Source organism: Notamacropus eugenii, chromosome 1, assembly GCF_028372415.1.
Source record: "Notamacropus eugenii isolate mMacEug1 chromosome 1, mMacEug1.pri_v2, whole genome shotgun sequence".
Lineage (NCBI taxonomy): Eukaryota > Metazoa > Chordata > Mammalia > Diprotodontia > Macropodidae > Notamacropus > Notamacropus eugenii.
The window spans coordinates 735,850,601-735,870,114 of record NC_092872.1 but is presented as its reverse complement, the minus strand read 5'-3'; the positions used below and the strand labels follow the sequence as shown (position 1 = coordinate 735,870,114).

The window sequence follows — 19,514 nt, the reverse complement described above, 5'->3', positions numbered from 1 at the left end:
GTGCTTCCCTGACAGGGTAGTTTGGAGGATGAAGTGAGATAATACGTGTAATGTTCTTTGCTCGGTGTGCTGTATGATAATAGTAATTATTATTTATTATTAACACAATAATGATAATAACAATCTCTCTAGACCTTTGTTTACCCATCAGTAAAATGAAGGAGTTGGATTGCAAGATCCCTAAGCCCCAGATCTGTGGTCCCCCTGCTTCTCAACTCATCATTTATCTTTCCCTTGTCTAGGGAGCTCAATTAACTGAATAATTTAAACAAAAATCATAGCAACCCTCCCCTTCAAAAAACCCACTTTACTTTGAAGTAACCAAGGACCCATAGCAGAAGCAGGGTGCTAATGATCAGAATGTGCGCTTCATTTGCCATCTAGTCCAAAGCCAAGACGACTTAAAACAGGACCATTTGAAATCCAAACAGGAGAGATTCCCCCATGCATTTCATCCTCCCTCAGCTCCTATCCAGATCGGTTTAGGGACACGATGGATAATTTCAAGCTATCAAATTCCAGAGGTCGTTTCTGTTTTCTTTCCTTTTTACAAAATTTCATAAAGGAGAAGGGAGCTGGGCTGTGGTCTGGCTCAGCCTGGAGGTGCAGTACTGTAGTATGGTCTCAGCGTTAATGTTGCTACTAAGTGCGCAGAAAGGGTTGCCAAGTGTTGGGGGAAGGGGGAAGGAGGGAAAGAAGGCGACTTCCATTTTGGGTTGCATCCAACAGCTGCGGGCCCCGGAATGGGGGCTTCTCGAACGGATGATGTCACAATAAGCAATCGAAGGCCGGCCCAGGCTGGTCTGGACCCCGGGCTTCCACTCTCCCCGACCCCTCCATGCCCAGGCCCACTTTTGAGAGGGGCATGACTGGAGGAAGAAGAGGAAGGGAAAGAGGGGTCTCCCGGGAGCCCCATAGATCCTTGCAAATGGGGAGGCCGGCCAAGGTCCCCGAGAATACCGGCAGTTTCGGGTGGCAGCCGCAGGGAGCGGCACACGTGGCGGGGGCGAGGGCGCAGCATCCCAGCCCTGGGCATCCAGGGAGAGAATGAGGGTCTGGGCCCCACCCTCGGGGTGTGAACTCTCCCATCTCCCACCTCCGGAGATGCCCCGTCCGGGACGGCCCTCTCCTATGGGTGACCCCCCTGCCCACACCCCCGCCTTCCACCCAAGACCAGCCCCCGCCCCCGGCGCCCATTGGCTGCCGGCTCGCAGCGGGGCCGCTGTTATTTTTCGAATATAAATAGTAGGAGGCCGGGCCGGGGGCGAGCGCAGCGCTGCGCGGCTCGTCTGGCCGGCGTTCTGACGTCTCCTGCTGCCTCTGCCCCCGGCCCTCCTCCTCCTCTCCTCCCTCCTCCCTCCTTTTCCTTCCTTCTCTCCTCCTCTCCTCCTCTCCTCCCTCCTCCCTCCTTTTCCTTCCTTCTCTCCTCCTCCTCCTCCCCCTCCTCCTTCTCCTCTTCCTCCTCCTCTCCTTCTCTCCTCCCTCCTTTTCCTTCCTCCTCTCCTCCTCTTCCTCCTTCTCTCCTCCTCTTCCTCCTCCTCTCCTCCTCTTCCTCCTCCTGTCCTCCTCTCCTCCTCCTGTCCTCCTCTCCTCCTCCTCCTGCCCCTCCATCCCTCGGCGCCCCTGTGCCCGTGCGCCCCCGGCCGCGCCAGCTTGCCTCCCTCCCTCCTCTCCCGGAGCATCGTCGTCTTTTACATTGTTGCCATTTGTGCCTCCTTGCTCCGGAGGGGGAGGCGCTGAGCCGGCGTCCCAACCTCTGGCGCATCTGGACTCGCCCGCTGCCCGGAGCCCGCCCGGGCCCCGCTTCTCGCCTGTCTCCCCCTTGGCCCCCAGCCCCGCCCCCCGGCCCGATGATGGAGCAGCAGCCGCCCCCCTGGGATGGCCCCCCGGAGTCGGAGCGCAGCCCGGGGCGCTGGGAGCCCCTCGGGGCGGCGCGGCCAGCCCGGCTAGCGGCCGGACTGCTGCAGCCCACGGTCCGGGGGCTCTTTACCTCCCCGGACCCCGTGGCCTCCTCCTCCTCCCCGGTCACCACACTCACGCGAACGATGAACGACCTCACCGGGCTGGGGAGGTAAGGACGCTTTGGCGCTCCGGAGATGCGTGGGGGTGCAGAGGTCGGGGTCCCCCGGGGGGAAGCTGCGGGGAGGGGGAGAGGTCCCAGGACCCCAGAGTGGCTTGGAGCAGACCCGACGTAGCCTTCCGAAGACTGCGTGTGTACGCGCCTCTTTGGGGAGACCTGTGGAGCTGGAGGCATCGGGTGCAGGTGGGACCCAGGACAGCTGTCGCAGGGAAGGCCACCCAAGGCCGGTGGTAATCCGCGTGGGTGGAGGACCTTGCTCCCCGGCACATGGCCCATCCACAGCTCCAGGAGTTGGGCAGCTGCCATCGGAGTCGGGCAGGGCACCTCTCCGAGCCTCCTTTTCCCCCATCTGTAAATGAAGGCACGAGGCTGGGCCAAAGGGCCACCAAGGCGCGGTGCAGCTAGACTCTGCGTCTGGAGACCACGCCGCCCCCTTTAGAGTCCCGGCAGCCTTGCCCAGGGTTCTTCCTCCCCCCGTCTCTTCGATGTAATCACCTTGCTAATGGAAGCCAGCATCTATCTTCCTGACTTCAGACTAGCGTTGGAAGACCCGGGAGGGGAGTTATCTGCAATAATCCGGAGTCTTAGCTTCAGCTGCAGCCTCCTAGCATGCAGCCATTTTAAAAGGCTGGAGATCCTGGGGTGAGGTTTTGGAAAGAAGGCTGTGGCATTGATCCCATGCTTGGAATCTGGGGTCCTAGACCAGAGTTAGAGGTGGAAGAGACGCTCCCCTCATATTACAGATGAGGAAAGCAGGGCCCAGAGAGGTTAAGCAATTTGCCCCAGGTCACACAGGTAAAAGATGCCCAAGATGGCATTTGAATTTGAGACTTCAGTGATTTTTATTTCACTTAACCACACTACCTCTCCCCAGCCCTAAAACTGAAAGAGACCTTGATCATCTGGTCACTTAGCCTAAACCTTTATGAATTGCCTACTGTGAGCAAGTTTATAAAGGAGAGATCTGACTTTCACAAAGCCTCCCACTTTATTCGTGGCAGTCAGAACTAGAACCCAGGACTTAAGACTCAGTCAGTATGCATTTTGCTAGACTTGTATTTTTCTAATAATTCCATACTGGGCGTAAAACTCTACAGTACCATAGCTTTTCTAGAATGGAAATTCCTTTAGGAGGGAGGAACTGGGTTGGCTTTTTGGGGGGTGGGGGGTGGGGTGGTAAGATAACTGACCCATGGTAGGTACTTTAAAGATTGAATTGAATTCTTGGCAGGAAGGTGTTCTAAGGGGCTTGATTAGAGGTAAGGAATAGATAGCATTGCCTGAAATGGATGTATTGGCCTTGGAAGTTTGAGTTTGAATTTGTGGGCTTAAGCATCTTTATGCTACCCCTACACTAGCCTAGAGACTACCTTTTCTTTTCCCCCTCCTCCCAAATCCTTTATCCCTGGTTTTCATTCCTGGATTAGGCCTGGTCTAGGCTGGGTAGGGGAGGCAGGAGAGTGTTGGGAGTTTACCATTGACTTTCTGAATTTCCTAAGAGAATAGTGAGCCCAATACCTGGCATGAATGAATAAATGCTTGTTGAGTGCATAGTTACATTTCATGTGGGTAAGGTTCCTTTTTAATCCCCTGAAGGTCACTGTTGGAGATTATAGCTGGAAGGGACTCTAGGAGTCATATAGTTAAAATCCTCCATTGTCCAGATGTGGAAACCCAAGGTAGCACAATGAGTTATTGGCTGGGCTAGAACTGGAACCTGGATCTCCTGACTCCAAGGTGTCTTTTCATCTTGTCTCACCAGACTAGGTTATAGAAACTTGGCTCCAGAATTTAAACTCCTGCTACTGACAGTAGTCATGTTAAGGTTACTGCTCCAGCCTCCTCCAACTGAGGAAGGTCCTAGAGTTGCCCTGACCATGTGAGAGAAGTCTTGGAGATAAGGGAAAGTGTCTAGTGGAAGGAGCCAGAGGACCTCAGCTCTAGAATCAGGAGTCCTCAGAGGACCACAGTATCATTCCTTTCTTCATATTTTATTTTATTCATTACAAAAACATTATGAAAAGGGCTCTTCTAGGCTTCAACAGACTGCCTAAGGGTTCCAGGTCTGGTCTAATTTCCTTGTTTCCTAGATGAGGGAAGAGAAATTACTTACCCAAGGTCACAAAGGCTCTTTCACTGGTATGAGGACCAAGAGCTCCAAATTGGGGGGAGGTGACCCACGGACTAGGGGAGGATGAGGGTACCAGCTCCTGAGACTGAGGGAAAGTGATGATTCCTCCTGACTGTATGCTCCTGTTGTTTGACAGTGAGACCCCAAAGAGAAAAAAGCAAAGCCTGGCCTTCCGGAACAGACTTGTCTCACTATCCCGGGAATCCTTGTCTTCCGAGGCCTCAGACACATCAGAATTTTCAGATGCCGGTGAGCGTACTGACCCTGGAGGGAAAGAGAAACTTTGTATTTAGGTGGGATAGGGGGAATCTCGTGGAGACCTTATCAGCCTGTAGACCTTGCTAAGCTTGGGGGCCATAGGCGGATCACTGGACTTCCTGGGCCACCCTTCTAGAGAGGAGGGAAGGAAGGCACTTTCCTGAAGTCAGATGATCATCCAGAATGGGAATGTGGACCCAAATTTTGTGAGAGGCAGCGAGCACACTATGGTAAGAGACAGATTTTGGACCTAGGTTCTTATCCTGGCTCTGATGCTTGCTACATGTAGGACCGTGGACATAGCCTTTTAGCTAGTGTATAATACCCTTCCCACCCCTTTCCTTCCCCCCACTTAAGGTAGGAATTACATGGGTCTTAGCTATGATACCAGTGTGCCCTCCCAAATACCTAGCACAGATTAAATACTTTAGTAAATCTGAATTTTCTCCACTGAGGAGCAACAGGACCCAGTGCCCCTGGAGAGAGAAGTAACTACTGACTTTGTTTTCAAGGTGTTGGAGGGCTGAGCTCCTTCCTTGATCTCACCAGCCTTCTCCCCAAGGGTAGTGTATGTATGTGGGTAGCTTCTATTTTTCCCCCTTAGGGAGATTGAAATATTCCTCAATCCTATTTTTTTTAACCAGTAGCTTAAGAATGAGTGTCCTGAAATCAGATTCCCAGCCCACCCCCCCCCCCCTTTTTTTTTTTTAATAAGCCAAAAGTTGAACAACAGAATTCTCCCTTTTGGACTCTAAAATACTCACTTTTCTGCAGCAATTGAAACTTTCTGGAGTGCTTTTTTCCAACAGCTCTATGATTCTAGAGTATTAGTTTCCCTATTTCGAAGATTAGAAGTCCAGTGTCTGGTTAATTATTTGGGGCCTGGTTGGAAGGGTTTTCACCACTTAAATTTTTTTCACCCTGGCTTAAACTGCCCAGAAAGAAGGGGTTGGTGGAGGATGGGATGGCATAGAAGTATGGCCAGCTGACCTAGAGCGTATGTCTTGGCTCCTGGAATGAGGTCGCCTTCTCCCAGACCACCCCATGGAAACCCAACATTCCTCTGGAACTAAAAGAGATCTCAAAGTCCAGCTCCCTTCTTTTACAGACAGAGAAAGGGAATCCCAGAGATCCGTTAAGTGATGGGACCAAGGTTACCTGGGGAAGGGGAAAGGGCAGTGTCAGCTTCAGCATGCGTGCACGCGCGTGCGCACACACACACACTCTACAGCTCTTCATCCAGCTTCAGCACACACACACACACACACACACACACACACACACACACACACTCACGCACGCACTCTACAGCTCTTCATCCAGCCTTGATCATCTGTCCCACACAGGTCTCTCCATGGATTCACCAAGCCCCATGGACTCCCAAGCAATGGATCACGTGTAAGTACAATGCTCAAGTATTGCATTGGATTTTGGAGGGGTACCTCGTTTTAAGAGAGGCTTTGTAAGAGAGAGTGATGAAGCCTTCATATTTGAAAAACAAGAGAACCGAAGATGTCTGTCTGTCTGTCTGTAGCTTGGAGAAGACAGAGACATGAAGGCTGTCCTCTAAATATTTGAAGAGTTGAGAGCAGGTGGCCCAGCTCAGCTGTTACCCTGATGGTTTGGGAGGAAGATTGAGGGAGGCCACTGCCTCTCCCCTTCCAAGGGCTCCAGACCTGGCATACTTCAACCTATCTGCCCTTCCCCCATGATCTTGGGCCTTCGATGGTACTTTAGGTCAACTAATACCCTCATTGGAGGAATATGCCAAGCCTGACCTTAGACTATTTAAAAACAGGAAACAGGGTGGGGGGAAGAGGGAGGCCTTTTTACAGGCAACAGGAAGTGTTTGGTCTCCTCCCCCCCCCCAAAAAAGTTCTCAGGTTAGTTATCAGAAAAGGGTAGAAACAAGGGGGAAGAGAATGAAGGGTGGGGTAACAAAGAGGTTTCTAAGGAAAAGTAGCACCTTCCTCCCCACTTTTATTTAGAAAAAAATAGCTTTGAGGGGTGAGGTGCCAAGAACGTAGGTTCAGGCAGGAGATCTGTTCCTTGCTCCAAGGAGATAGCTGGGGAAAGGAGACAAGTCCTTCTGCCCCAAGCCTGTGACCTCACCCCCCCACTCCCCGCCCAGCCTGGTGTCTGAGTCTCCCCCATGCCAGCACCTGCCGTGACAGTTGCTTTTTCTCAGATGAGCTCGAAGGGCGCGTGTGTGTGTGTGTGTGTGTGTGTGTGTGTGTTTTGGGGGGGTTGGGGGAGGCACGCACAATAGCCCAGCAGGGGCAGGTGGTCCTCAGAGGCCATGCAAAGGGGGTGGTCCTTCTATAGAACCTCCCCCCAGGAAACTTCTAAAGGCACATCTGTCAGAATTCTTCTGTCCTCTCTAAAGGCTGCAGGGGCGGGACCCGGGGATGGGCTGGGATGGAGGGAATTCCATTGGAGGGAAGAAAAGGCAGACCCTCCTTCAGGGAGAAGTGATGGTCTGGACAGTGAGCAGGTGAAAGGTTACACAGGGTCCTTGATTTCCTTTTTCTTTTGGGAGTATGCTAGGGCCCCCTGAGCTCAGTGTGGGGTGGATACTGTCTGTCCCAAGGAATCTAGAAAGACCTTCCCTTGCCCTCATTGTTGTCCCGGCACACTCCCCACCTCACCCCCTGGGGGAAGGGGGCATTCAGCAGGGCAGCTGCCAGGCTCAACCCTCTCCAGATGCCTTTTTATGGAGGCCCATATGGCATGGCGTGGCAGGGGCCCAGCTGTCCTGATTTGCATACAGGTGGAGGGCTGGAGAAGCAGGTCTGGTTGCCCCGGAGACTCAGCCTTTGAGACCCTGCCCCTAAGCCCCAAAAATGCCTGCTTCCTTTCTCTCCACCTCCATTCAGGGGCAACCTTTAGAAACATCCTTGAGCCTTCCTTACTTCCCTCCCCGCCTAGGGCTTTCTATCTGATCATCACCATCCTTTCATTCTCTTCTGCCCATCCCTATACTTTCCCTTCCAGGCCTTAATATTACCCCCCAACACAGTACAGGCCAAGGGTTTTAGTCCTCGTTGGGCTATCCCTGCCTTGACTATCGAACAACACCCTTTCTCACCTTTGTTCCTCCCCAGGTCTTTGAGAGCCAACATGTCCCCCAGAATTCTACCCCTACCAGCCCAGTCCGCATTAGGTGTGGAGCTACTTTGTTGGGGGGGAGGGGGTGGCTGAAGAGAAAATGCAGATGAAGGAAGAAGGAATAGGCCAACAGACAGAGAGAAAGGCTAAGATCAATACTTCACCGTCTTAAAAGAAACCATTTCTTTCCAAAATAGAGTTAACATAAGATTTATATCACATAACACTTCAGTTTTGCAAAGTGCTTTTTTTAATTAAAAGAAAAAATTTCTGGACGTATTTTGCCCTAACTCTGCCTGGATTTCTCCTTGTGTTTCTCCCCACCACCCTCCCAGAGAGCCAGCCCAAATAACAGAGTATGCAAGGTGCTCTTTTATCTGCCATCATATTTGACCTTCGCAGCAACCCTTTGAAATGGGAATAGTAATTATCCTGATCTAGTTATTAAATCATTTCTGTTGTGTCTGACTCTTTGTGACCTTGTTTGGGGGTTTTTTGGCAAAGATCCTGGAGTGGTTTGTCATTTCCTTCTCCAAATCGTTCCACAGATGAGGAAACTGAGACAAACAGGGTGAAGTGACTTGCTCAGGGTCACACAGCTAGGAACTGTCTGAGGCCATATTTGAACTCGGGTCTTCCTGACTCCTGGGCTTGGGCCACTGGGCCACCTAGCTCTGATTCCTGATTTTACAGATGAGAAAGTTGTGGTCACAAAACTAGCCCAGGGTCACAAGCTAATGTGTGAGGCAGGATTTGAATTCCAGCACTCTGTCCTCTGCTAAAGCTGCATCTCCATCATCAGCTCTAAATCTCTTATCTTGCAGGAAGGGGCCATCTAGCCCAAGACTCAGAAACTGCCTCGCCATTCCTGACGCACCCTCCTCTAGACCATTTCTGACAATTTGTCCTCTAGCTTTTTTCTTAAAGTGAAGAGGGACCTGCTCACTACTGGCCAGAGCAACCCATTAGACTTGTAAAGGATTAAGTCCAACTATCAACATTTCCTATCTAGCAGTCCAGCGCTGCTCCATGGGGACAGACAGCAAGTCTGACCCATCTTTGCCTCTCCATGCGTGGCCTTTCTCCCAGACTTGCCCTGCCCAGCTCATTCCTGTGGCAGTCACCATCTCTAGTTTCTCCCCAGGACCTAGCATGCTATCCCAGAGGTTGTCTGAGCAAGGCTCCTGGGGCGATGATAAGGAACATTTCTTCAGTACTCTGAGGTTTGCTGAGGGCTTCATGTTATCTCATTTAATCCTCACAACCGCTCTGAGATGTGGGTGCATCCTCATTTTAGGACTGAGAAAGGTTCTGATAGCAAGTGTCCCCAGCAGATCATGGCCTTGGGTCTTCCTGAGTCATTTTATCCACAGTGGGTGGGACCATTGGTGCAGAATCTTAGGCAGAGTTGGCCTTACTACCCATCCTAGACTGCTAGCCTAGAGCCCCTTCTCTGTCTTACTGGCAGGGATTCATCCTCTTTTTTTCTTCATCCTTTGTGATTTGAAATTCTTTTGGATTCTTACAGATTTCAGGAGGCAATTCGAGAGGCTGGCCAAGTTCGAGAGTGAGTATTGCTGGCTGTCTGTGTAGTGGGACAGCCTTACTAGAGTCTCTTTAGGAGTTGATGGTGGGGGGCAGGGGTCATCAGCTTGAGAAACTCCCACCAAAGCAGATCTTAGTACCTGCTCTGCAACTCATACTAATGACTGGTTCAAGGTCACATAGCCTATGGTCTTTTGACTCTGAGGCCAGCTCCCTACAGTAGCATAGAAGGACTTCCCCTCCTCCTGGTGTTGGTGTCTGTCAGAGACCAGGGAGCCGAGAAGGCATCTTTTCTGCAGACTGAGTCACAGGAAGGGTGGGATCTTGATTTCCATGTTAGCCATCTCTGCTCACCTCCCTTCTTTGTCCCTTTCTCCTTCAGAGAGAGACTTCCCATCAGACGCTTCCAGTCTTTGCCAGTAAGTTTCCCCTTTTGTGGTTGCCGAATGAGGGCATGGCTTGTCTGGGCCTCCTGGGGTGCCGGGACAGGAAGTGGAAGGATTTCATTGCAGCCCTTTGCAATACTTTTCTTGGCAGGGTTTAGGCGGCCTCAGAGTCTTGAAGAATGGTGGAGACGAGCCCTCTCCATTCAGGCTTAGCTTCAGCCCTGACCTCCTGAGTCCCAGACAGGGCTGTACCTCCCAGCCAGGCTCACAAAAAGGAGTGGTCATACAGATAATCCAGAATTAATACATGGGCTGAGAGGGTAGGGTGGGCCCAGGTAGAGACGGTCACAGGACCTCCAGAATCCTGAGGGTGGATGAGACCTGGGCATCAGAACCAGAGCAAAGGTGGGTTAAGAAATGACCCTAAACCGTCTTCCCACTTTTCTGCATTGTCAGATGAGACTCCCGGAATCCACCCCAGCCTTGAGAAATATCACCAACTCCAGGACCCTGAATATGCCCCGAAAGAGCATAGGTGACATCCAGATGGATGTCAGTGGTGGAGAAGACAAGGAAAACGTGAGCTTGGGGGCTGGGCGGACAAGGAAGGGAAGAGGGAACGGGAATGTGGTGCCATCTGATGATGGTCTGACTTGATACAACTTCTTTTGCAGGAAGGATTTGTCTTCAAGATGCCCTCCAGACCAGTGGGGCATAGCCGATCCACTACCGCTGAGTGGGCCAGCCGGAGGGAGGCTTTTGCCCAGAGGCCAAACTCAGCCCCCAACCTGATGGTACGTAAGAGGTTTAGCAGTGTCCCTAAAATAGGGGCATAGATATTCTAATGGAGGCACCTGGGATTGAGGTGGCATCACCCTGTTCACATTGGTCACCACTGATCTTTCTTCACCTCTATCCAGTGTTTCTCTCCAGGACAGAAGGAAGAGGACGTGCGTCTCCTGCCCCTACGCCGCTTCTCCATAAACTCTACCTCTACCAATGGGGAGGAGGCCGGTGATGATGGAGATGATGGATTTATGGACATACTAGAAGATGACCTGAAGGTAAGAGGCCCTACAGGGCCACACCTCCCAGCCCCTTGTACTAGGGAACCCCAGTGTGGGGCAGGCTCAGAGTCTGGGGAAGAAGACTGAGCTTGTGCAACGCCTGGAAAGAATTTGAGGCAGTGGAGGTAGAATACCTCTTCCATGGGGTCCAGGAGGAGCAGGTAATTAGCCATCAAGGAGTTACCAAAACGAACAGGAAAAGTAGATGAGGATAACCATAACTTCATGGACTTGACCTTTCATTCTGTTTTACTTCATTTTGTCTTTGACCTATAAAAACCTTTTATTTTTAAATTTGTTGCAGAGTGAGGAGGAGGTCCCCCCAGGGATGGAAAGCCTCATCAGTGCTCCTTTGGTCAAGAAAGAAACAGAGGAAAGTGAACAGGTATGGTTTTCATCAGTAAGGATGCTCTTGGAACCTAAGATGTAGGAGGAGGGATGGGTTGTTGCCTTAGAGGCCATGAGTCCAAATCTAAGATGGGGAAAATGAGGCAAACAGAGGATAAGTAACTTGCCTAGGATCACACAACTAGTAAGTATCTGAAGCAGAATCTGAACTCAGGTTTTCTGACTCCAAATTTATTCTTCCCCACCCAATTCCCCTAAGAGCCATCACAGGTTACACTTAGCTATCTTGCCCCTTGTGACAACCTATGCTTTGAGGGTGGGAGAAAGGTGTTAGTCTGTGTCTCTAAAACACTTATTTCCGTATGAATTGGCCAGCCTCTGAGAGATGGCATCCTAACCTTTTAGTTAACACACACTTGAAATTAACTGCCTTATCCTTGAGACTATGTGGTCTAACAAATAAGAGTCCTAGATTTGGGGTCCAGGAATCCTGTCTCAAACTATGTAACTATGGGCAAAACTGTAGATGGCTAGGTGGCCCAGTGAATAGCATTGGGTATGGAAACAGAGAGCTGGGTTTGAATCCTGCTTCAGAGAATTATTAGTTAGGTGACTGGTCAAGTCACTCACCCTTTTTTTCTGGCCTTGGTTTCCTCATTGTGAAAAATGGGGATAATAATGGCACCTATTTCACAGAGTTGTTGAGATGAAATGAGATAAACCTGCGTAGTGCTTTAGAGTTGTTTCTGTAGATACTGGTCATTATTTTTATCTGTTATTAAGTGATTTAAAATCTCTCTGCTTCAGTTTCCCACTCTGTAAAATGGGGACAAGCTCTGGAGTACCTACATCCCTGTGTAGGGCTGTTGTGAAAATTTATGAGTGTCTGTGTACTTTACTCTCTAAAGGCTATTGTTTGCCTTATCTTGTATCTCTTCTCCCTACCCCTACTCCTACCCCCAAGTCTTTAGTTATGCACAGCAAATGCCGAAGACTCTTCCGCTCTCCCTCCATGCCCAGCAGCTCTATCCGACCAGTCCTAAAGCGGCTGGAGCGGCCCCGGGACAAGGACACACCAGTTAAAAACAAGCGAAGGAAGAGCGTGACCATCCCAACCACTGCCTTGGAGGAGAAGGAAGAAGAACCAGTGAGTGGCTACCAAAGCTGGGAGGGGATCAGTCAGTCAGTCAACATGAATTAAGCACCTACTGTGTGCTGGGCACTGGGAAAAGTGATGGGGATACAAAGAAAGCCAAAAGACTCAACCTATCTGATCAGGAATAGGTGTGGGCAGGCAATGGCGCTAGTTCGACATTCTCTGCTGGCACTGGGGATTATAAAATAGGGAAGATCGCTTTTAGGGTTTAGCAAAGCATTCCCATTTGACAGATCATACCACTGAGGCAGACTTGGGTCGTGTTTTGGAGCTGAAATTTAGGACTGTAGGATGATAGGATTCATTTGGTTTTATTCGTCTTGTTTTCTACAAGATTTTTTGTTCTGTTTTCTTTTTTAAGCAGCTAGTTCTTCTGCCCTAGGGTTTGACTTTTTTTCTGCCCTCTTACCCACCACAACCACTACCCCCACCTCCAGGAGATCTCTTTGCTACTCACATCAGCAAAGCACAACACTAGTCTTCCTCCCCAGGGTGCCTGACAGGAAGGAAGCAGATGTTTGTGGCCTACAGAGAGAAGCTGGCTGTTGTCTCATCCTCCCATCCTATACACAGTTAGCCTCAACCATGGTATTCCCTTTGTTCCAACAGAAACCTCGACTCCTCCGTTCCAGGTCTTTATGTCATGACGAAATTGAGACCATCTTGGACAATGATCCCAGAGAGCTGATTGGGGATTACTCTAAGGTATCAGCAGGAGAAGGGGTACCTGGGACTCCTTGAAAAACTGAGCTTAAAACTTTGAGTTGGGATGGAAATCCATGAGCCCTGGTTGGTTATAGGATCAGTAAGCAAACATTTATTATGCGTCCTACTATGGACCTGACCTTGCCATGTTAGGTGCTGGGATAGAACTACAGGGAATGAAGCACTTAGGCTTAGAGCTGGAAAGGAACTCAGGGGTGATCTAATCCAACCCCCTGGTTTTACAGATGAGTAAAATAAGGCCCAGAAAGATTAAGTGACTGGGGCTGGAGGGGACATTGCAGTCCTGACTCCTGAGTCCAAAGTTTCTTGTTCAATCATGTCTGACTCTTTGTGATGCCTTTTGTTTGGGGTTTTCTTGGCAAAGATAACTGGAGTGGTTTGCCATTTCCTTCTCTGACTCATTTTACAGATGGGAAAACTGAGGCACAGCTAAGTGATTTACCCACGGTCACACAGCTAGTAGGTATCTGAGGCCAGATTTGAATGAGGAAGATGAATTTTCCTGCCTCCAGGCCTAGGGCTCTATCCACTGTGCCACTTATCTGCCCGTTTCCCATTATACTACCAAGTTGTCTGGAGTCTGCTGGGAAATGGTCCCCTTTTCCTACAAGTCCCTCTTCCTCCTCTGTCCACTCTGCACCTCCTTTCCCCACCCAGTGGCACCAAGGAGCACAGATGGGCCTTCTTCCCACAAGATTGATCCTTTTAGAAATTAATCTTTGGATCTGGAATCTGGCCTTGTGTTGGCTGGTTAGGGATCTTTCCCCATCTTCCCTTCTGAATTAACCCCAAACATAGCTAGCCCACTGATAAAAGGTGGGACTGGTGGCTATGGAAACAAGACAGGTGAGCATGTTTGGGGGGAGAAGACTCCAAGAGCCAATCTCTGAGAATGAGGAGTGACCTTCCTTAGCCCGTCTGGACTGATAGAGAGAGTGGTTCAGCAGCAGTGATCTGCCCTCACACCCTCCTTTCCCTTTTTGTCCTTTCAGGCATTTCTCCTGCAGACGATAGATGGGCGCCACCAAGACCTTAAGTACATATCACCTGAGACGGTGAGGAGAGGCAGGCAGGGCTTGGGATTTGCAAGGTTGGGGTACGGGGACAAGGAGAAATAGTCCTCAGTCTTCTGGGTGTCTCCTGTCTCAAACACCACCTTCCTTCTCTTGATACTACAGATGGTGGCAGTATTAACAGGGAAGTTTAGCAATATTGTCGAGAAATGTGTCATCCTGGACTGCAGATATCCCTACGAATTTGAGGGTGGCCACATCAAGGTAAGTTGGCTTGCTGACCTGAGGCGATGTCTTGAACTCTGAGGCAAGGGGCAGCAGCTTCGCTGCTGTGAGATAAGGTAAATTTGAGCTAGGTGAAAAGATGACCAGATTGGAATGAGGCAAGATATCTGTGGAGGGGAAGGGAAAGGTATAATCACAGGGTAAGTGGTCTCCTGGGCCATGTGGGAAAGCCAAGGACAACTTCTAGGCACAGGGAAAGCTGTCTTCCTTCCTATCCCAAACCCAGGCTGTACGGTGCTGTGGACAGAGCACTGGACTTGAGAGTCAAGAATCTTGCCTCAGATACTCTTGAGACCTTACCTTGCCTGGGCCTTAGTTTCCTCATCTGTAAAATAAGTGGGAGGTGGACACCTTGGTGTCTTAGGTCCCTTTCAGCTCTAAATCTGATCCTAGAATGACAATCCCAGATAGAAACAAGGGATTGAAGGAGAGAAAAGTCAAGCAGCCTTGAATCAGTGAAAGGGGGAGGGTTGTCTAGCCTGTGTAGGCCTTCCCCAAACCCAGCCCCCCTCATCTAAGCATTGGAATTGTCCTTTCTCCAGGGAGCAGTCAACCTCCCTTTGGAACAAGATGCAGAGAATTTTCTGCTGGTGAATCCCATTCTCCCCAGTGAGGACAAGAGGGTCATCCTAATTTTCCACTGTGAATTCTCCTCTGAACGAGGGCCTCGAATGTAAGTGTCAATCATTTGGTGTTCTCCCCAGACCATGGCGGGTGGGGGAGGTGGATGGGAAGGGATGAAAAGAAGGGAGGGCTGATGTGGTCTGTCCTTTGGGGACGTCTCGCCTATTTTTGGAGTCTGACCCATGCCCAAAAGGCAATTCCCACTATGGTATGGATCAGTCCACAAATACCTGCTATGTTCTAGACGTGGTGCCAAGTGCTGACAAATCTGCTTTTCTGAGCTTTAGTCTCTGTAAACTGAGCAGAGGCTCAGCTGAAATAATCAGGTCATACCTCAAGTTAACTTTAAAATACCATGTGGTTGCTACTGATCTGTTATTGTCCAGCTTCTTACAAGTGACTCTTGAAGGGTTCTCCTAGAACCCTTGTGCATTTGGGAAACCTACAATAGTCCACAAACATTTACTAAGCACCTACTGTGTACCAGGTACTTAATCACAGATTAAGAGTTTGAAAGGGTCCTGATGAGGAAATGAGGCCCAGAGCTGGTAAGTTACTTGGCCCGTGTCTTGTAGCTAGTAAGTGTCCTATGAAAGAGTCAAACCCACATCTTCCAGACTCCCAGGGCCAACATTCAATACACTGTGCCATGCTGCCCCCTCCCCCCTCCAAGGCACTCTCTGCCATACTGATGCTTTCCATAGTCCCACAGACTAGATTCAGCCTGAGGTTGCTGGGCTAGTCTCTGTAAGATCCTGATGCTACAGATGTTCACTAGGTTTAACTTTTGACTCTGACATTCAAGGCTCTCTTGGGTCTGACACCTGAACCTTCCTTTCTTCTGTCCTGACTTGTGTTCCCAGGTGCCGCTTCATCCGAGAGAGAGACAGAGCGGCCAATGACTACCCCAATCTGTACTACCCCGAAATGTATATCCTCAAAGGAGGTTACAAGGACTTTTTCCCACAGCACCCGGTAAGGGCGGCTGATGGGAGCCTCTCCTTCTGCTTTTGGTACTTGGTTGGGCTGGTAGATAGTAGGGGAACAAGCGAGCTGGAGAAAAAAATGAACATCAAGTTATTGGTCTCCAAAGCCTCTCCTTCAAAAAACAAACCCAGAATCTAATTAGTTAACTTAGCTATATTAGAGCAAATCTGATCTGAACTCTGAGGAGGAAGAGTCAGTCAACTGACAACATTTGTTAAGCACTTACTGTATGCCAGTCACAAAGAAAAGGTGAAACAGTCTGTGCCCCAAAGAGCTTCCCTTCTAAAGGTGGAGAGGGGGAGATGCAGGGAGACACAGAATGAATGGAAGGCAAGCTTAGGGGAGAAGGGGAGGCAGGCATGAGTTTCTGGATTGCTGACTGCCTCCTTCCTCCCACCTTGCAGACGTTCTGCGAGCCCCAGGATTACCGGCCCATGAACCATGAAGACTTCAAGGAAGACTTTAAGAGGTTTCGCCTGAAGAGCCGCACCTGGTCAGGAGAACGGAGCAAGCGAGAGATGTACAGCCGCTTGAAGGACTTCTGAGGGGCCCAGGGAGCCAGTCTTGACCACTTTGCTCGACCGTTCCCCACTTATCTCCTCACTGCCTCCTTCCTGTCTCACCCCAGATGCTGGGAGATCAGCCACACTTGACCCTCCTAGGGACTGTCCTCCTAAAGAAGCTTCCACCCTTGCATGGGGGACCTTGTTCCTGGATATGGCTTTTTCCTCTTCCCAAATTCCAACTTTCCCTGGGGAAAAGTCCTCTTCTCTCCTTTCTTACCCATTTATTTAATTATTTGTTGGACTTGAACCAAGGGTCCAACCTTGGTGGTGGGTGGCTGCTGCCCACGTGCCAGTCCCAGGGGCATCAGACCCACTCTCATGTCTGGCAGCCTCCTCTGTGTGTCTGGATTGTGGATGCTGGGGCCATCCTAGATCTTAGAAGGTGCTCTGTTGGCCTCTCCTCACCCATGAGAGGTTTTCTGACATGGAATCCCATAGGATTTTACTCCCATCCTGCCCAGCTATCTCCCTTGCTTCTGCTACCCATGACAGGGTTTTGTGTATTGTAGGGTTTTTTGTATTTTTCTTTTTTATCTTTGGTCCTTTGCCTGTTTTCTGTTGTTTTGGAGTTGAAAGGCAAGAGGAGCCTGGTTTGACATCAGCTCAGGTCCAGTGGAGTCTCCTCTGGGGAGAAAAAGGGATCTTGTTTGCTCGAAGGAACATTTGAGGACAGAGTTTAGATCTTTTCTTTCCCCCTGTGCATTTATTTTCTTGGATTTGGAGTTTGTGCTATCCCGAATCCAAAACAGGTTGGTTATGCAAATTGTATAAAAGATTGTGTTTTGGTAGGTGGGGAGGCCATCCCCATGTGAATGAGGGAGAGAATTGAGGAGTTCTCGCTCACTCCCTTTTCTGACTACTCACTTTTCATTTATTTTCTAAAAACAAAGCCTCTTGAAGGGAGTTTCACTACCCCATCCCCCTTCCCCAGCCACCCTTGAGCCGTTGCTGCTGTTTGACTATGAAATTGTCCATCCCAAGGAGAAGGGCCAAGTGGACCTTCCATGAGTTCACCATGCCTAGAAGGGGCACTCTGCATACTCCTATCTTAAAAAAAAATTTAAGGTATAAGGGGGATGAGAAATGTCTTTGCTGGCTTAAAAAGCACTTCATAAACTTGCACAGTATCAGGTTGTTTTCTTTTTCCTCCCATTTGGTGGTTGCCTACTAGGTCTGCCACTGGGGAGGGCAAAGATTAAGGTTCGAGGTCTCTAAACCCAAGGGGAGTGCAGTGTAGTATTGTAGGCAAGGTCAGGTAGCACTTAGGCCTGCCCTCTGCCTAAGGAGGAGACCCGTAGGAGTTTTTTTGTCCCCTTGAATCACACCCCAAGAACCATCAGGTAGGGATATGAGAACTGGCACTGTGGAAGGGGGCAGACAAGATTGAGGCATTGTGCCCTGGGAGGGCCTGAGGATAGAATGATGCTTCTGGGTACCAGGCTGCCCGGTGTGTGTTACTGTGAACTCCCCATCTGTTCCTGGGTTATTTTTGTGTGCTGGAGGAGCCGTGACCAACAGCCTTCCCCCCCTCCCTCGAGCCTTGTCCTGAGATGGGAGGGCTAAGCCACCCTCCTGCTCAGGTGTGACCTCTCTGCCCATGTGTATATCCCACTGAAGGCTCCCCCTCATGAAAAGCACTTAATCTGTACCTCTCACAGGAACCCTGCCCAGCGTGAGTTTGTGTGTGTATCTGTGTGTGTGACCCCATCCATGAGTGTGAAGTGGATTTCCATTTTATTTAAAAATGAGTAGGGCTGGTAGAGATCCATTTCCTCACCTGAAGACAGTTATCTAAGGTTTTTTCTGCTCTGTGTCAGGAGAAGTTAAAGGGGGTGAGGGCCTGTGACTTGGATAGCCTTCCACCTTCCGATTTGTTACCTTTTGTTCAATAAAGCCCTGGAATTTAGTCACTGCTGTCTGGTGTGTTCATCTATACCAGAAAATGGGAGGAGGGGATGCATATAAATCCCCCAGGGAAGTGGAAACAGGCCCTTGACCTCAGTAACTGGGGAGACAAGATAGAGCCAGGGAGCACCTGTTGAATGAAAACAAGGAAATACAAGATTTGAACCGAATCTTGAAGGAAACAGGGCTGAAGAGGAGATAAGAGAACATTCCAGGCATGGGCCTGCCTGTACAATATCATGGAGGTGGGACATGAAAAATTGACAAGTAACAGCACCTGATATGTTCTAGAATCCGTAGAACAAGGTGTCATATCAGGGAGGTTAAGGTCCAGTATAAAAAGGTACTTAAACTGTTAGAATTCTGAGACAGGGAAGGTGTGGATGGGCTGGCCCCTGGACTCCAACCTGTGTCTGAATAAAATCTCCTTTGTTTGAAATGGGAAGACCCCATACTCCTTTCTGAGCCAGCTCAGTCCTTTCATTTGGATCATTTGTGTTAGAAAGTTTTCCCACCTCTATCGAGTTTGACTTTTTTTTTTTTACACCTTCAAACATTTACTGTTAAGTGCGTAGGCACCCTGCTAATAATTGTGAATAAAGTGATGAAAATAAAACATCCACAACTTTGAAGAGCTCACACACGTAGCACCTATTTTGAGCTATCTCCACACTTGGATTTGCACACACATTTTGGGAATCCAGGAAGGTTACCAGTTCTAGAGTTAACACTAAATTTGTTCCTCTACCACTCTTTTTTTTTTACATTCACAAGCCCCTACTAAGGTGCTTCCCATTAACAGTCTTGCCAATAGACAAAATTAGCTCTTAGCAAAGGTATTTACTAAGCATGTATATTAAGGAGCTTCAATAATATTAGTTATCATTGATTTAGCACTTTAAGGTTTGAAAAGCACTTTGCATGTTATTTTGTACCCCCCCCCCCCCCATAAATCCGAGATGCATTGTCCCAAAAAACATAGTGTCTGTAGGAAGAGTGGACATTTCCCACCTGACTATGTTCCTTAGGATTTCATCATGCCTCCTGCAGGGTACCTTTCCTCTCCCTCCCTATCTCACTTCCTATTTCCAGCTTCCTTTTGTTGTTGCCTTTTTCTATTAGACGGCAAGCTCCTCGAAGGCAGGGACTGCTTTTTGCTTCTCTTTGTATCCCCAACCATAATGCTTGGAGGCACTTAAAATGTTTGACTGACCCAAACCTGAAGTAGAAGTAGTGAGGCCAAATGCAGGATACTCCTGTAGCAAAGGCAAGTTATACTTCCTGACACTGCAGGACCTAAAAGTCTCCTTGTGCCACCCTCTCAAAGCT

The 19,514-nt window shown here is 49.5% G+C and overlaps 1 protein-coding gene across 1 annotated transcript; it reads left to right on the top strand.

Moving 5' to 3' along the window:
- The first annotated feature begins 1,275 nt into the window (after window positions 1-1,275).
- Window positions 1,276-18,186, top strand: CDC25B (cell division cycle 25B). Its single transcript, XM_072637039.1, has 16 exons — window positions 1,276-2,071; window positions 4,348-4,460; window positions 5,816-5,867; window positions 9,106-9,144; window positions 9,505-9,541; window positions 9,965-10,087; window positions 10,183-10,302; window positions 10,429-10,572; window positions 10,880-10,960; window positions 11,888-12,070; window positions 12,689-12,784; window positions 13,798-13,860; window positions 13,984-14,082; window positions 14,646-14,776; window positions 15,591-15,702; window positions 16,119-18,186. Exons 1-16 carry the CDS (start codon window positions 1,851-1,853, stop codon window positions 16,257-16,259), a joined length of 1,755 nt encoding a protein of 584 aa, XP_072493140.1. The 5' UTR covers window positions 1,276-1,850; the 3' UTR covers window positions 16,260-18,186.
- Window positions 18,187-19,514: the final 1,328 nt, after the last annotated feature.